Here is a 17817-nt window from a genome sequence, read left to right on the forward strand (position 1 = left end):
GTAAGGGCAACGTCAAAGGTAAATTATAACTTAATAATACGGGGAATCAGCGAGCCGTGGCGTGTGCGGTATGATCAAACCACCGCCGCCAGACTACTCGATCATTTACCCCCAATCAACCGAAATAGTAGAATTGTTTTGAAATTTTTTTTTTTTTTTTAAGCAGCAAATAAAATAAACATTCCAGTCCCACCCTCAGTCTGGAGGAGGACAGCACTAATAGAAACTCTGGCAGTGGAAGACATTGCAGCTTCTGCAAATTAAAAAAAAAAAAGAAAGAAAATCACACCGTTGGCTCTAGGATTGCCTGGAGGCATTGACTGTATTCGGCATTCCCTGATGGTAGTGGGCTTTGCTAGTGGCACGCACAGAGCCCCACCGAGCAGTCAGTTTGAAGAGGTAGCCGATGTGATGTAGGGACGAGTGGCTGCTATTTTGTGTGATTTGATCTGTACTGGGGGTGAGGAGGAAAGAGAAGCAGTAACTTATTCCTGCTCCTTTTGGGCTTCTAGCTCCATCAAAACCAGGGCTGGGATCCAGTTCTAGGAACCTTCATTCTCAAGACCCAAGGATATTTTTTCCCCTAATTTATATCATCTTCCAGTTCACCTAAGCCACTCAAAATAAAACCCTTCCACCATCCTCAGGCAATGAGATGCTATGCTGCTTAAGGTCTCCGAAACCTGACCTTGGATCATAGAACCGAGACAGCAGAAAAAGGCGGTATGGTCTATCTGGATGCCCTTCCATACCAACTATTCAACTTGACAATCCCCAACACTCCCTCAGAGATCCTCTGTACGTATCCCATGTGCTTCTTTTGATTCAGGTACTGTCCTTGTCTCTTCTGCCTACCATGTGAGCAGCCTCTGGCTGAAAGGGAGGGCAGACACAATACTAACTTAGAGGCAGGAGCAAAATGGGTGGACGAGCTGGGACATTATGGTATAAACCTGACTTGCATGAGGAAGAAACCGTTCTCCTCATTTACCAAAAGGCATCCCAGATTCCTTGCACTGCTCAGATTCCTGAGTTCCAAAAATCTCCCAGACCTGACCATGTGACCCAAGAATGCTGCTGTCTGGGTCCAGCTCAGAACAGGAAAAGTACAGGAGATTGTTTATTTCATAAATCTTCCAGGAGTTTCTTTATATGATGTAAACCGTTATGATGGCGAAACCGAATGGCAGTATATAAAACTCGATAAATAAATAAATAAATATGTGGGACGGTGACATATCTTAGTCTGGAGATGGTGGTGCCCCCTACAGGCAGTCCCTTGCTGCCGCTGCCTCCGTTATGTACAGAAATAAAAAGAAGCAAATTGATGCTGTCGTACCTGCTTACAGAGGGGCTTCTTAATCATCACCACACTGTCCTACAGTGAAAGGGGTCAGTTCCCAGAGCCTTGCCCAAACTGAGTAGACTGCTGGAAACTGACTGAAAACTGTGGATTCTGCCATTCTTGAGACTACCAAGAGAACCACCATCTCCATAGAAGATACATCCTCTTTGAGCCCTTCTCATATAAGTCCAATGGCTTCAGCAAAATCTAGAAGAGCCGTTACTAAATGTGAGAGCTCTTGTTTCATTGGTATCATCTATGATCCTGACAGTCAAATATCTAGCTGATGCTTCCTAAAATTGCATCTCTTGGTCTCCTCAAAGAGCAGTGGTGCACCCTTTATAACATGTTACAGCTGTTGGACCTTAAGAGTGTGGAATTGATTATTGCAATGCAGTTTGTTTGGGTCTGGACTGCAGTTGATACAGAATGCTGTGGCCCGGGTTATTACAGGTTGCAGCTGTCAAGAAAGGATGACACGAGTCCTTAGAGATCTCCAGTGGTATTGTATAACATGGTGAATCAAGTATAAAGTCCTGATGGCCATCTATCTAGCCATGAAAGGAAAAGCCCTAGATTATTTGAAAATTACCTTGCCTGATTACGAGCCCACTGAGGTAATCTGGGACTAGTAATTCCCTCTGTGTTCCATAAGTCAAAGTGCTCTGCTTGGTGGAGGCCTACAACAGGATTTTTTTTTCTGTCACAAGCCCTATCTTGTAGAATACTCTCTCCTTGAAGTTCGGTCTGAACCCGATTACCTTACCTTCCAAAAAAAAAGGTGAGGGTCTCTACTTTTTGCAAAGGCATTTGAAATGTTGGGCTGATTCTGCGATTTGCATCTTTGCCTATTAGCTCAGAGGTGAGGTGGGATAGGGGGAGGTCCAGGTATCTGGTACATTTGACTTACCAGCATGTTGATGATCTTTTGTTGTTCCTATCCAAACTAAATTTTCGGAACATGTCAGGGAACCATGAGAACTCTGATATTTTATTTTTGGATCCACACATATGCTCTTTAGTTCTGGGTGGAGCTTCTTGGTTTCTGCTGGATAAGGGCTTAGACTAGGCAAGTACTCAGAGAGAACCACCCTAGTAAGGAAATCAGATTATTGCTGGCTGGGATTTTACACTATTCGAGTTCCCGTGGCATATGATCAATTGTTGCAGGAATTAAGAGAAAAGAAATTACAAGAAAATTCCTAGTATAAGACAATAAATAACATTAAACTATGGCAACATTTAGGCTATTACAAAACATACATCAATATATTAATAATTCTAATTTCATGGTTTTGAGCAATTATTAAAAAAAAACAAAAAAAAAAAAAAACCCACCCAAACTACAGCCAACCTAAGTCTTTCAGATCTTTCAGGAGATTGCTGGGCTATAAGAACATGCCATACTGGGTCAGACCAAAGGTTCATCAAGCCCCGTATCCTGTTTCCAACAGTGGCCAATCCAGGTCACAAGTACCTGGCAGGATCCCAAGGGGTAGATACGATTCCAAGCATTTAATAAGCATTTCTCTGTTGTGGCAATCCACATTATGCCTTTATTAAGTTCCGGCCTTGGATTTCTGCAATTCTACCTTTAATAATGGTTTATGAACTTTTCCTCCAGGAACTTGTCTAAAGCTTTCACCATATCCTCTGGCAACAAATTCTAGGCTTAATTATGCATTGAGTAAAAAAAACTATTTTCTCTTATTAGTTTTAAATATGCAACTTATTAACTTCATTGTGTGGCCTCTAATCTTTGTATTTTTTGAAAGAGTGAACAACTGTGCCCTGTAGGTACCCGGATCAGTCCAGACTGCTGGGTTTTGCCTTCCTTCCAGCAGATGGAGACAGAGAAAAACTTGAAGAGCACCCCCTCTTAACCTGGTGTGACACCTGCATCTCTTCAGTATTTCTCTGTCTCCAGCAGATGGAGGTGGTGCAAAACCTGCGATCTTTGACCATTTCTTCACTTAAAAAAAAAAAAAAAAAGATGAAAGTTGATTTTAGTTCTCAGATCAAGCAAGCTTTTACAGGGACATACCTCCCAGGCGGTAGGTAGGCCCTAGTGGGGCTATCCCTCCTGGTCACAGGTCATGTGGAGCTGGGGCTGGTTACCCTGCGTGGCTCCTTGGTCTGGTGAGGCATCTGGGATGATACCGGTAGTCTGGTCCCTCCCCCTTGGTCACAGCCCAGATTCAGACAGGTCTATCAGCCTTCTCTTTTAATAGTTTTCCTGCAGCCAAATAAAAGAGAGGCAGGAGTACGGCAGTGCTTCAGCGGCGTGGAGGTCAAGTTCGGTTCCCTCTTTTGCCGCTGGAGAGCTCCGGGGCTGTGTTAGCCACCTTCGGTTCTGTCGGGAGTCCAATCCGCCACCCCCCCGCACCAAACTCGTTTGATGCTGCATCTGATGCGTTGTGTGGCGTGCGGAAAGTCCGCTTTGCGGCTCTCCTGTCCTGCAATGCAGACAGAGCAGGGCTCTGTCTGCATTGCCTCCCTGGTAGGCAGGGCACATCGGGGGTGTGACCAGAGTCTGGGTCGTGGTCCCACGGTGCAGGGAAGTGATCAGCCGACCACGAGGCAAGGGCCGATCCGTTCCTACTGAGCATGGGAACGGTGGCCATTTTTAAAACTTTCTCCGATGCTCAGGCTAAAGCGACGTGGGTAGGGGGATCTCCTGCCCGACTTGTTCCTGGCGCATGGCAATCCTGAGTTCCCTTAGGACTCGTTCCAGGATTATTCTCACAGTGAGCCTGATCCCTTGGTGGGGGCGGGGCCAGCCCCATCCACCATTTCTCTAGACTTTGTGCTTTTAATGCACAAGGCATTCCTAGCTACTCAGTCCTATAACGGGGGCAGTACTTCTCAGGATCAAACAGAGGGGCCCCCCAAGAAGGTCCCTAGGCACCAAGGCCCTCACGTGTACCTTAGGGTCAAGCAGCTGCGGGGCTCTAATCCCTTGGGAGACAGGGGCCAGGGGGCAGGCCGATCCTGTTGAATCACTGGACCCCCCACCCCCCCCCCCCCCCCCCACCTCGGCTCCTCAGCCTTTTCCCGTGGCGAATGCCGAAGATGAGCCGGAGAAGACGTTACCCTTGAAGGGGGATGACCCGAAGGTCTGGATGTTCAGAGGATTCTATTGCAGTAACTGGCGATCACGAATCCCTTTATAATTTCAGATCATTTGTTTGTCTTGTGGAGCAGCGCTAAGAAGGGTCACAAAGCTTCTAAAGCAACCATAGTCCATTGGTTGAAAGAGGCCATCGCTTCAGCTTACATTGGTAGCGGCCGGCCTGTTCCTGATGGATTGAAGGCGCATTCAACTCGTTCTCAAGCGGCTTCCTGGGCAGAAAGCCAGTTGGTCTCGCCTCAAGAAATTTGCAGGATGGCGACCTGGAAGTCTCTACACATTTTTGCTCGGCACTACCAATTGGACATCCAGGCACTGGACATCAGCGATTTTGGGAGCAGTGTCATTCGAGCGAGACTCTCAATGTCCCACCCTGAGTAGGGGGCTTTGGTACATCCCAGCAGTCTGGACTGATCCAGGTACGTACAGGGAAAGGAAAATTGGTTCTTACCTGCTAATTTTCGTTCCTGTAGTACTACAGATTGTCACGGTTGGGCTCCGGTCAGGAGTCGAGAACACCACTAACAGGGGTGTCTGTGGGTGGAGAGAGGCAGGGTTGCAGAAGAGTCCAGATGCTGGCTGGTGCAGGCAGGAATGAATGAACCCTATGGGCAAGTGGGAAGGTGGAATAGGCAAATGGAGTTTCACACTGACTGGGGATACCTAATATCAGATGCATGTAGGTAAGGGTGAACTTAAGTACTGGTACTGCATGGAGGTATGTGTGAATGTGAATGCAGGTACAGGTGTACAGGAAACTGGAACTGGGTGCTGGTAAGGATGAATTCAGGAAGCGTGCAGGTAAGAGTGATAATGGCTGGAGGTATAAGTGACTGAGAAGAGAAAACAAGACTGACAGAGAACGGTACAGACAAACCAGGACAGCACTGACAATGAACATAAAACACATAGGCCCGAAGGCAGCAGAGCAGGGCAGAGGGCCCGTAGGCCACACACACACACACAGAAGGCAGAGGGCCCGTAGGCCACACACACACACACAGAAGGCAGAGGGCCCGTAGGCCACACACACATACAGAAGGCAGGGGGCCCGTAGGCCACACACACACACCGAGCAAGGCGAGTCAGGTCAGAAGGCCACACACACACACAGCAAGCAAGGCAATACAGAACAGGACAGAAGGCCCGAAGGCCAAACACCGCAAGCAAGGCAATACAGAACAGGACAGAAGGCCCGAAGGCCAAACACTGCAAGCAAGGCAACACAGAACCGGACAGAAGGCCCGAAGGCCAAGCACGGGAGGCTAGAGCAGGGAGCCCAGGCGAGCTCGATGCTGAAGCGCCGATGGTACTGCTAGACAGGGTTATAAAGACAAGAGTGGTGTATAGAGTAGACAGGAAGGAAGGAGTGGGCCAGCCAGAAGGACATGCTCGAGGAGGACCTCTAGTGGTGAGGCGGCTACAAAGCAGGCATAGCCGTAACACAGATCAGTCCAGACACCCTCCGGTCAAGTGGTAAACAATCAGTATTTTCTTGAGAGTCCGCTCTGTTTTGGTTTTTTTTAAGAGAGAAGAAGGCTACAGGTTTATCCTTGTCCTGGGTTTATCCTGGGATCCATTTTTTGAGAAGTTCGTATTTTTTGTGGTTTCCTGTTTATACTTTGCTTAATCTACTACTTGATCTGCTTTGGTAATGTTTATACTGAAGAGATGCAGGTGTCACACCGGTATAAGAGGGGGTGCTCTTCAAGTTTTTCTCTGTCTCCATCTGCTGGAAGGGAGGCAAAATCCAGCAGTCTGGACTGATCCGTGGTACTACAGGAAACGAAAATTAGCAGGTAAGAACCAGTTTTCCTATTCATGTTTACTCTTTCCACTCCACTCATTATTTTATAGATAAAGGGGATGGAACAGCTCCCCTATGAGGAAAGGCTGAAGAGGGTAGGGCTGTTCAGCTTGGAGAAGAGATGGCTGAGGGGGGATATGATAGAGGTCTTTAAGATCATGAGAGGTCTAGAAAGGGTAGATGTGAATCGGTTATTTACACTTTCGAATAATAGAAGGACTTGGGGACATTCCATGAAGTTTTGCAAGATCTTCTTGCAATTTTTCACAATTGATTTAACAACTTTGAATAATTTTGTGTCATCGGCAAATTTGATCACCTTACTCATTGTTCCTATTTCAGGTTGTTTATAAATATATTAAAAAGCGTGGTCCCAGCACAGATCCCTGGCACACTTCACTATTCTCCTTTCTCCATTAAGAAAATTTAACATTTAGCCCTACTCTCTGTTTTCTATCTTTTAACCAGTTACCAATTCACAATAGGTCACTGGCCCCTATCTCATGACTTTTTTAATTTCCTAAGAAGTTTGTCATGAGTGACTTTGTTAAATGTTTACTGGAAATCCAGATACACTATATCAACTGGTTCACCTTTATCCACGTTTATTTATGCCCTCATAAAAACGTAGCAGATTGGTGAGGCAAGACTTGCCTTGGCTAAATCCATGTTGGCTTTGTCCCATTAAACTATGCTTATCTATATGTTCAGCAGTTTTGTACTTTATGATAGTTTCTACCATTTTGCCTTGGACAGATATCAGACTTACTGGTCTGTAGTTTTCTAGATCCTTTTTAAAAATTGGTGTTATACTGATAATCATCTTCAAGTACAATAGAAAATTTTAGTGATAGTTTAGAAATTACTAATAGAAGGTCTGCAATTTCATTTTTCACTTCTTTCAGCACTCTGGGATGTACACCATTGGGTCCAGGTGATTTGCTATTCTTTAGAAGATGGGCTATCTTCCCATCCTACAGCTTTTGGTATCCACTGTGACAACTCTTAGTCCTAGAGCAGCTGGGGAGCAACTCCACCAGCATGGGAGGAGCAGGAGAAACAACCGACCATGGAACTAAAGCAGGCACTTCCTGTCCCCACAGGTGCCTCATTCTTCTGCCTCAGCTTGAGAAAGTGTCTCTTCTAAATAGGAAATGTGCTAGGAGGCAAATGGAAGAATCTATGGGACAGGCAGTGCAGTGCTTCCACTGATCCCCACAGTACCTGCTGCCTCTACCTTGCTCCTGGTGGTTGCTCTGTGGTTGCTGTTACCATGAGAAAGACAGTAAGATTGGGGAGGTGGAGAAGCGAGGTGTGGGTAGAATAAGAGAAGATAGGGACTGGGAGTTGAAAGCAAATATAAGTGATGGGGAACTCTGAGATGGCAAGAGAAAGCAAGAAGAGACATGGAAGGCTGGTGAAAGATGAGGAGGTGGAGAGAGAATAAAAGAGGGGAGATTTAGAGTTTGGAGATATTTGTAATTTTTTCACCCTTTCTATATTAATCATCTTGAGGCCAATATTCAAAGAAGCCCCCCATGGCTAACTTATCCAGCTAAGGTTAGGCAGACGAGTTAACCTGGATATTCAGCGGGATGAATGTCCTGCTGACTATCCCCAAATAAGGTTACCAGGCAAGTCTACCCGGATGACTTTACAACCTTAACTGGCTAGATTTGAATATTGATGATTAGGATGGAAAGTTATCTAGGTAGGTTTACCCAGGGAACGTTAACTTAAGTGGTGATATCTGGATGAATGCCTTTGAGTACTGGACCCATTATCTATTACTTTGGCAACAAATGTAAAAATTGTCATGCCAATAAAGTTATCTGAATGTGATTCTCATGGAAGGAGAACTAAAAAGTGGAGGGAGCTAAATGGAGGGCCAGTGAGTTAGTAAGTGAGCATGTGTGGTAGGGGGAAGGGAGGAGCTGAGGGGAAAGACAGAAAAAGAGATGTAGGGCGAGGAGGAAGAGTCATGGAAACTGAGATGAAGGCCAAAAGATAGGGAGAGGGAGGGCTTAGTTCCAAGGAAGAAGAGATGGAGTCAGACATTAAATAGAAGGGAGAGGAGGGGGAGAAGGAGTGTAGCTAATGAAGGGACAGAGAGATAGTTCTAGAAGCAAGAAGGGAAGAAGTTAGGTTAAAGAAAGATGTCTGAGAGACAGGTGAAGGAGAGATGGAGACAAGCAGAGAAAAAAAAAAGAGAAAATGGAAAAGAAAATCAGGAAACAAAAATAGAAAGCAGAGAATGATGGGAAAAACCTTAAACAACCCAAGGTAGAGAAAAAAAGAAACTCATTTATACATCCATGGAACATGACTTCTTGAACTGCAAAATTATTTTGTATTCCCTTTCCAGTTTGCTTGTTTCTAAGACATTTATTGTATATGTATTTAAATAAACAGTTCATCTTGTCTCAGGAACTTGTCAGCTTTGAAAGTCTCAAGGGAAGGCAGGGCCAATGCACAAAGCCCCAGGCGAGGGAAGGGAAGAGCCGCGGGCCGGGAAATTCTCAGGAAATGTCAGTCAGCGTGCAGAATGCACTGAACTGATAAAGGACCTTTCTGTGCAAAAGCGTGAAAGACAAAAACAACAATAAGGAATTCTCCAGAAAAAAAACATTACAAAGGGACTGTAGGTCCTGGCCTCACAGGTGACCGAATTAATTAATAATGTCCTTCCCTCCAACAAGGGGGTGCCAGACCCCCCCCCCCCCCATTCCCGAGGCTCCTGCAGGAATAAGACATCCCATTGTCCTCAGCCTTGATTAATCCGTTCCACGATCACACGGAAACGCAGGGAGACAAGAGAGAGAAGGCAGGGTTCCAGGATAGGAGGTCAGCTTTCGGATGCTCTCCATTTCTTCTGGGTGGATGTGTAAGCTGTTGGCTTAACATCTGGAGATAGCACCTAGGCAGCAGCAGCAAAGCATCCCACCGCAGGATCTTCAGCACAGGGACTGCACCTGCTGGAGAGAGACTGAGCCTTCGGGTCAAGAGGACGGATACGGGAGTCCGAAACTTAAAAAAAAAAAAAAGAAAAAATTCCAAACACAAAAAACGCGGTCCTCTGTCCCTAAACAAGCATCGCTGGTAGAAGTGTAGCACCAGCCTTTCTGTGCTGTTCGGAGGGCGCTGGGCCTTAGTCTGAAAGGGAGGAAGAGAGAGGAGTCAGACAGGGAGTCAGGAGCACAAATTCTCTGACACTCACCCCCCCTCTCCCCACACATAGGGGTGAGTTCTCTCTTTTCCCAGCGCTGGTGCCGGGAAAAGAGAGCTCATCTGTCTTCCTATATACTAACAGGCCGTTTCTGTAAGGTTCGTGGGAGAACAGGTGCTCTGTGTTGAGCGCCCGCTCTCCCAACGTGTGTCCAGCCACCTCTCCTGGGTGCGCGATCCTGTACTTAAATGAGGGGTCGTGCTAAAAGGAGGCGCCAGGGACAACAGTGCGACCCTAGCACCTCCTTGGCAGCGGAAACCCAGGAGGGGTGGCTGTCAGTGGGTTCAGGAAACCCATGCTTAATTCTACCAGCGCTGGTTTCCTGACCCCGCTGACAGCCATGGGTAAGGAAAATGGATGCCAGTAAAATTGAGCGTCCATCTTCCTAACCTGACCAGCTGCACATTTTATTTTTTTTTAACCTTTTTGGTTCCGATGACTTGATATCTCTAGGATATTAAGTCGGAGGGTGTACAGAGAAGCATTATTGCCTGCAGCACATTTTTTTTGTCAGTATCCAGGGTGCATAATTAATAGCCTCATCAGCATTTATTTGCATGTGATGAGCGCTATTGGTTTCGGGGTTTTCGACTCGCTAAACCCCTTACTGTATAAGGGGTAATGGATGCGCGTCAAACGTGCGTCGAACCACGGGTAAAATAGCTGAGCGCACTTTAAGCCCGAATCGGCCTGCAAGAGAGCAATCCTCAAAGCCCTTTCCACAGGTAAGACACTAACCCATGAGAATGAGCTTTTTGGATTCTGCGTGCATCAGCAGATTGGATACATTTGCCGGTGAATGTCTGGGGGCATTCCCGGGGCGGGATTTGGTCAGGGGAAGGTACTTATGCAGGAAGTTCTGAATAATCCACAGCGTCCCCCCATGTTTCTGCTTTAAAAAAACACTCAAAGAAAAGAACAGGCGCAAATCTGTTCATGGACTCCCCCCTGGGGCAATAATCAAAGCAAAAACTACCTGGGTAAAAACAGGCCGTGGAGTTTGCAGAAATCTGGCAGGTTGATTATTGCCTCCTGCCACGTTTAAGGGTAGAGAGAGTGCATTACCTCGTGATCGGTGGGTAACGTTCTCATAATCTGGGGTGTCTTCCTCACTGTCCCGATTGCTGCCACCCTCTGAAAATAATAACAGAGCAAGAATGGCTTTATTTGAGTCCCTCATACAGCAGCCCTTTCACAGACGCGAACTGGGACCATAATTCAGCACCCGATTGGAAGACCCTTCAAAGACTGAATGAGCTGAATCTTCTACTACTCTTCTTAATTTCCACAGTCTCTCATATATTGCCTATATTCTATTAATACAAAGTTATACATGGTTTTGTTTTCGTTCAGTTACTATGTTATATTGTAAAGCGCAATGCTGAATTACTGTTTTAATGTAAACCGAGGTGATGTTACTTACGTACCCCGGTATAGAAAAAATCTATAAATAGATAAATAAATAAGACGTTCACTGAAATCCTCTCAGATGTTTTTGGGGCCTGGCCTTCGCACGCCTCACCCTCCTCCCAGCCCAGAACCCAGTTGGAGCCACATCTCACCCTGGCTGAAGTTGTCCAGGTGCTGTCTCGCCTCCTGCTGGTCAGGGACATTCACGTACTCCAGACTATCGCCTGTGGGGGGTGAGCGAGAGAAAGGGACTGAGCTTAGGGACGTTTTCCACCAGAGAGTGAAAGAGGCAGCAGAGGTACAGACAGACACTTCAAGCTATCAGTCCATCAGTAGGGGGTGAAGAACAAGGTTCTGACCATTTAGAGTCTCACTGCTACATTCTCAGCAGAGACAAAGGAGTGATAAGACAGTCAAGAGAAAGTCTGCAGACAGATGGCCATACACTACACACCCAATGAGTCTCTCTGCTGCTCCGGCACATTCTCGTATTCCTCTGTGTTAGTACCTATCAAATAAGCCAGCAACGGGAGTCAGAATGCAGCGTTTCTCACAGATGCAAGCAGACAGTGTACGGTTCATGCTGTATGTACCGTAAAGAGAGATGCATGCCGAGGTCAGACCACAGACATTTCTTACAGATGTAAATGGAGCAGTGACAGTAATAACAACCTCCTTCTATCCCTATAATTAGCTTGTTGTTGCATATTTTTTTAAATCTGCCACTGAATACGCCTCTTAATTCAATCTTTTGAACAAAGTTGCATGGAGTGGGCCATGCCTTCAGTTTCAGCTCTCTTATTTGCTCCTGCTCCAGCCCTCCCCTTACAACCATATAAACAGCCTTCAGGGAATCTTCTGCCCATCGCTCTCACCCCACCCTCCTCCTTCCTGTCCTGAAGTGAAGTGAGAGGAGGTGAAATTAGAGAGGACAGAAGAAGCAGTTATAAGGTTTGATCCCTCAAAGATCTCTTAAATCATTATCCGACCAAAAGATGATTTTGATATAATTCCTGGATAGTGTGAGGTCCCTATAGAAGAATTTCATCTGTACCTGCATATGTGGCCTGCCATTCAACATTTACAAAGGCCCGGATGTGTTTTGGAAATCTGCAACTGCTGGCGTACCACAGCTGGCAGAGAGGGCATTCATTTCAATTCCTAAAAGCCTTGCTGACTGGCGCTACTGCTGACAAGCTCCAACTTCTGCTAATCCAACCCCCTTTTTGTATCTGTTACCTTGCATGCGCAGATTTCTTTCTGTGTAATTAACAGCATGACAAACTGTTCATGTGGAGGGCATTTTTAGCCTACAGAAGCTCATATATTGGGAAAGACAACAAGGACTTTCTCAAAAAATAGATACAAAGGATTATTGCACTACTTCAATTCAAAACAAAAGTGACATTTCACAGTTAAAGGTTTGTAACTAATGCAGTACATATTCAGTCACTGTCCAGATAGCACAGTTACTGGATAAACTTCTCTGGCTAACTTTGGAAGTAGATTCAATAGTGCAGCAATAATACTGAATATAAATGGCTAAGTTTAGGACATCTCTTTGGTATGACCAGACCTAGCCAGATAAGTTATCAAGCTAGTTCTGAATTCCGGAGATAAACGGACAACTTATCCAGCGAACATAACCTGGAACGCTTCTAAGTTATCCAGCTAACTTTTAACCTGATAATAAGATATTTGGCTACATTTAGCTGGATGTGTCCAAATACTCATTTAGCTGGGTAACTATTGCGTTATCTGGCTAAATACTTCTGAATATGGACGTCTATATATCTTAACTTGATAAATTGTAGATTTTTTTATTTGGTACATTTTATATTTGTATATAATTTAAATATTGTTTAAAAACAAATATGAATGATTTTCAGTTAGAAAACTGACTTTTTTGCATCATCAAAGGTGTGAAAATCTATGCAAAAATATACATATTTGCCACACAATTGCTGCAGAATCTTAAAAAAATATGCGGCAGGAAACCATGGATCTGCTAACAGTGTTATACATACTGGAAATCCTGTCACTTTGCATCTGTTCCTCAGTTTCTGGCTCGGGCATGGGCTCTGGGCAAGGGACAGGAGGCTCCACAATATCTGGTAGAACATCTCTGAGATGGGAAGGAAAAAGCAGACATCAGTGCCCTGAACCCTCTCTACTTTCTGTGAATCAAGTCTATCCCCATTTCCAGATGTTCCACATTAAGGCCTGACCATGTTAAAGTGGAGGCATGGGCTGATTGACAATATGCTAACAAGACTTTACATAGATTGACCGAAGATATATTATAAGGGCCACGTATTGGCTGACTGATGGGTAGACTGGTGATACATCATCAAGACACTGCATAGACCAGGGGTGGACAACTCTGGTCCTGAAGTGCCACAAAACAGGTCTTGTTTTCAGGATAGCTACAATAAATATGTAGGAGGTATATTTGCATGCACTGCCTCCACTATATAAGAACATAAGAAATTGCCATGCTGGGTCAGACCAAGGGTCCATCAAGCTCAGCATCCTGTTTCCAACAGAGGCCAAACCAGGCCTCAAGAACCTGGCAATTACCCAAACACCAATTAATAGCAGTGGCTATTCCCTAAGCAAACTTGATTAATAGCAGTTAATGGATTTCTCCTCCAAGAACTTATCCAAACCTTTTTTGAACCCAGCTACACTAACTGCACTAACCACATCCTCTGGCAACAAATTCCAGAGCTTAACTGTGCGTTGAGTGAAAAAGAATTTTCTCCAATTAGTCTTAAATGTGCTATATATGCAAATATATCTTATGCATACTCATTGCGGATGCCTGAAAACCAGACCTGTTTGTGGCACTGCAGGACTGGCATTGCCTACCCCTGCCATAGACTAAGGAAACATCTGATGGAGTTGTTGACTCCCTCCTGTAAGAGTGTCTACCTACAAGCCTGTGACAAACCGTACATGTATCCACTGATATAGGTGTCATTTATGTACTCATCGTCCTCCGTCTGCTTCTGGTCTGAAAGAGACATGGGAGGGAGAGAAGAGTCGTCTTATCAGTCATAAGAATGACAACAGTGCTTTAACACTACAACAGAAAACCAGACTGAATCTTGCTTCTAGGAGCACCAAATGAGATCCCAAAGGCATCAGACTGAACAGGGCATTCCAGGTGAATTTGGGTCGCTCTGATCTTGTCATTTACTGCAGGGAATCACTTCCCACCTCATTGATTTCAGTTGTCAGAAAGTGTCTGTCACATGCTGCTTTCATTTCCATGGCAGACTTACCCTGGTTCTCATAGCTTGGCACACTTTCTGTAAGAGAGAAAGTGCAAAAAGAACAGGAATTAGGGATGCAAAATATTAACTGTTTAAACGAGAAGCAGTAAGTAATGCCTTACTGTTTAGACATTTAAATGTTAATATCTGCTGGCAGGAGCCAAGGATCTGCATGAAGCTGGCCTGTGGCTGACTTCTGGGTTGCCCTTTCCCAGTATGCTGTGGGGGTCCCATGCTGGGGTGGGCATGGCCTCTCTATTGGTCAGCCCGGGGAGTGCACCACAAACACATCGGAGAAGGGCGAGGAATGTACAGGACATTGGAGTCTCCTCATGCCAGCAGCTGCAGGTGCCTTTTCCATGTATTTATCCTTTAAATCGTTAGCTAATTCAATTTCAGTAGTTTAAACTGTTAACTTTTAAAAACAATATTTACATCCTTACTGTGCATACTTTTAGCTGCTCAGCGTGATGGTTTTCAGCCAAGGGAATCTACACAGGTAAAACCCTTTGAAAATTGTCCTGCATGTGACCATCATGTGGCCCTGGAAATAGCCAGTATGCATCGCTAAGAGGCCCAGATTAAAAAACTAGTCGAGTAGGTAAGTTGTCTAGATAATTTCACCCAGATAATTTTGCCTGGATAACTTCATCTAGATATTTGAAGAACTTATCCAGATAAGTGTACTGCTGAATAACTGGATTACTTAATATCTCCGATTTGTACAGACAAACTTGTTCAGACAAATGTATGGCACTATCCAGCTAAATATGTTATCCCGCCCTCACCATACCTCCAGCCCTATCCCTCCAGTATTCCCAGTGAAGGAAAGTGCTGTAAGGATTTGTACTGGGGTCAGTGTTGTTTAACACATTTATACATGATCTAAAAAGAGGAGCAATGAGTGATGCACATTGCAGATGGCACAAAATTATTCAAAGTAGTTAAAAAATGAGCTAAGTGTGAGGAAGTGCAAGAGGTCTATGTGAGACTTGGGAACTGGGTATCTAAAGGGCAGATGAAATTTAATGTGAACAAGTGCAAAGTGATGCACATAGGAGGAAAAAATTCCATATTAGGGTTCCATATTAGGAGTTACCACCCTGGAAAAGGACCTTGGGGCCAGTGTGGACAACAAGTTGAAAGTTTTAGTGTGCAGTGTGCAGCATCAGCAGCCAAAAGGACAAATGACGTTAGAAATGTATTTGGAAAGGAATAGAAAACAAAACTGGGAACTTAATAGCACCTCTTTATTGATCCATGGTGCAATGACACCTCGAGCACAGAGAAGGGTGTCAAAAAGATTACAGGAATGAAATGGTTCCATTATAAAGATTAAATAGATTAGGGCTTTTTGGCTTGGAGAAGAGATGATTGAGAAGGGATAGAATAGAACAGGGGTGTCGAGAGCCACAAAACCAGAATTCACAGAGGCAAAGAGCAGCCATGCCTTTCATGGGCAGGTGAGAGATGACTTCCCCACACCCACCCCTAAACACACACACACACACAAAAGAAAAGGCCAACTCTCTCAGACACAAAGACACTCACACACACTCTCTCAGACACAAGAACAAACACCCTCCCCCTCAGGCGCAAGGACACACACACTTTCTCTCAGACACAAAGACACACACACACACACTCTCTCTCTCAGACACAAGAACACACACACATGCATGCACTGTCACGTTGCACTTGTCCACATTAAATTTCATTTGCCCTTCAGACGCCCTGTTCCCCAGTCTCACTAATTCCTCCTGCAATTCCTCAGAATTAGTTCATTTTGTAACTGCTTTGAATAATCTATGTTATCTGCAATATGCAACTCTCACTGCTCCTTTGATCATTTATGAAGGTGTTAAACACTGATCCCCACACAGATCCTTTAGGGAGCTTCACTGTTCACTTTCCTTCATTGGGAAAACAAGTCATTTAGATCTTCTCTGTTTTGTCTTTTAACCAGTTACCCAATCCACAACAGGGCATTGCCTCCTATCCCATGACTTTGTAATTTCCTCAGGGGTCTCTCATGTGGCACTTTAGCAGACGCCTTCTGAAAATCCAGGTACACTCCCCATTGATCGGCTCAGCCTTAACGACATATTTCTTTATATCTGCAAAGAATTCTAATAAACTGGTAAGGTGGGACTTTCCTTTTCTAAAACAACGTTGGCTTTTCCCATTAACCCATGCCTACCCATATGCCCAGTAATTCCACATTTTGCTCAGCACTGATGTCAGACTTACTGATCTGTAGTTTCTCAGATCACCTTGAAGCCCTTTTAAAAAACTGGAGATTCTCTCCCGTCTTCAGATATAGTGGCAGATGTTTGTTTTTTTTCAATATACCACATACTTTTACAACAGAGAATTAGACACATAACATTTCTGACAATACTTAAGCCTCCTCACAATCCCACACTAGAAGATGTAACATGCTCATGATACCTTATTTCAACATTACCAGTCTTGGCAGATTTTAATGATATGTTATACATTAACAGGAGCAGATCTATCATTTCAAATGTGAGTTCTTTCAGAATTCTGGGATGCATACCATCAAGATCTGGTGATATGTTGCTATTTAGCTTGTCAATTTGATATAATGCTTCCTCCAATCTAACAGTAATTTGTTTCAGTTCCTCTGAATCATCACCTTCAAAGATTGTTACCAGTTTGGGTCTCTCCCCAGTATTCAGAATTCATTTAGTTTCTCTGGTCATCTTGTGCTCCAACTGATTCCCTCATAGGCTTTTAACATTTGGTATACTTGAAAACATTTTTATTATTAGTATTTGCCTCTGACAAGCTTCTTCTTAAATTCTTTTTTGGTCTGTCTTATTAATGTTTTATGTCTGTCTTGCCAGTATTTCTTTCCTATTCTCCTCATTTGGACTTGCCTTCCATTTTTTACATGCTTTTTTTGGCTTTAATAGCATCTTTCACCGCACCATTTAATCATGCTGGCAGTCGTTTGGACTTCCTGCAACCTTTTTTAATGAGTGGAATATATTTTATCTGGGCTTCCAAGATGGTATTTTTAAACAATCTCTACACTGATGGAGATTTGACCCTACTGGCATTAGATGGTATAGTGATATCAAAATTGGTAACTTATGTTGTTAAAATGGGGAACTTTCTAGCTCATGAAGGTTCATCTAGAGCACAAAGAGTGGGGAGTGATGCTTGAGTGACAGTGTGTCTTTTCCCCTAAGAGTTATGTATAATTGGGAGTTCCACAAGGAACTAGGCTTGATCTCAGAGGAAGGAGTCTTTGGAGGGGTCTGAGCCATTGGAGCGGGAACAGCCACTACTCACCATGGGCCACAGATTCTAAGAGTGATTTGGAGAGTTGAGAAGCTGAAAGGAGTTTGGGATGCTTGATCAAGTCTTCAAGGAGTAACCTAGAAGTGGCAAGAGCTGAGCTGCTTTCAAAAGCCCTCAGAGGAGTCTGAGGAAAAAAAAGAGTCACAGGCAAAAGGTGTTCAAGAGAAGGAGAAGACTGATAAAGTAGAGCCTGGAGTAACAAAAAGATGCTGTGCTGGAGGCCTAGAGTACCAAATGAAGAGAGGTACTGGTTTGGAGCTTCAGTACAGAGCTGGGGAAATTGCATCTGCC

At 44.5% G+C, this 17817-nt stretch overlaps 1 protein-coding gene across 3 annotated transcripts in view; it reads right to left on the reverse strand.

Annotated features, from left to right (window-relative positions):
• Positions 1 to 8614: 8614 nt before the first annotated feature.
• The window catches only part of LOC115094248, a 70485-nt gene continuing 61282 nt past the window's right edge, over positions 8615 to 17817 (reverse strand). For 2 of the 3 annotated variants that reach the window (XM_029607090.1, XM_029607089.1), the window contains exons 7-13: positions 14206 to 14232; positions 13877 to 13934; positions 12946 to 13043; positions 11373 to 11426; positions 11071 to 11142; positions 10574 to 10642; positions 8615 to 9435 (exon numbers count right to left, since the gene is read on the reverse strand). In XM_029607090.1, coding sequence (XP_029462950.1) covers positions 9431 to 9435; positions 10574 to 10642; positions 11071 to 11142; positions 11373 to 11426; positions 12946 to 13043; positions 13877 to 13934; positions 14206 to 14232 — 383 coding nt within the window. In that variant the 3' untranslated portion in view covers positions 8615 to 9430. The remainder of the gene's footprint in view (positions 9436 to 10573; positions 10643 to 11070; positions 11143 to 11372; positions 11427 to 12945; positions 13044 to 13876; positions 13935 to 14205; positions 14233 to 17817) is intronic. The other variant, XM_029607091.1, reaches the window with a different exon arrangement.

The sequence above is a fragment of the Rhinatrema bivittatum genome, chromosome 6, assembly GCF_901001135.1.
Source record: "Rhinatrema bivittatum chromosome 6, aRhiBiv1.1, whole genome shotgun sequence".
In the NCBI taxonomy this organism is placed as follows: Eukaryota; Metazoa; Chordata; class Amphibia; order Gymnophiona; family Rhinatrematidae; genus Rhinatrema; species Rhinatrema bivittatum.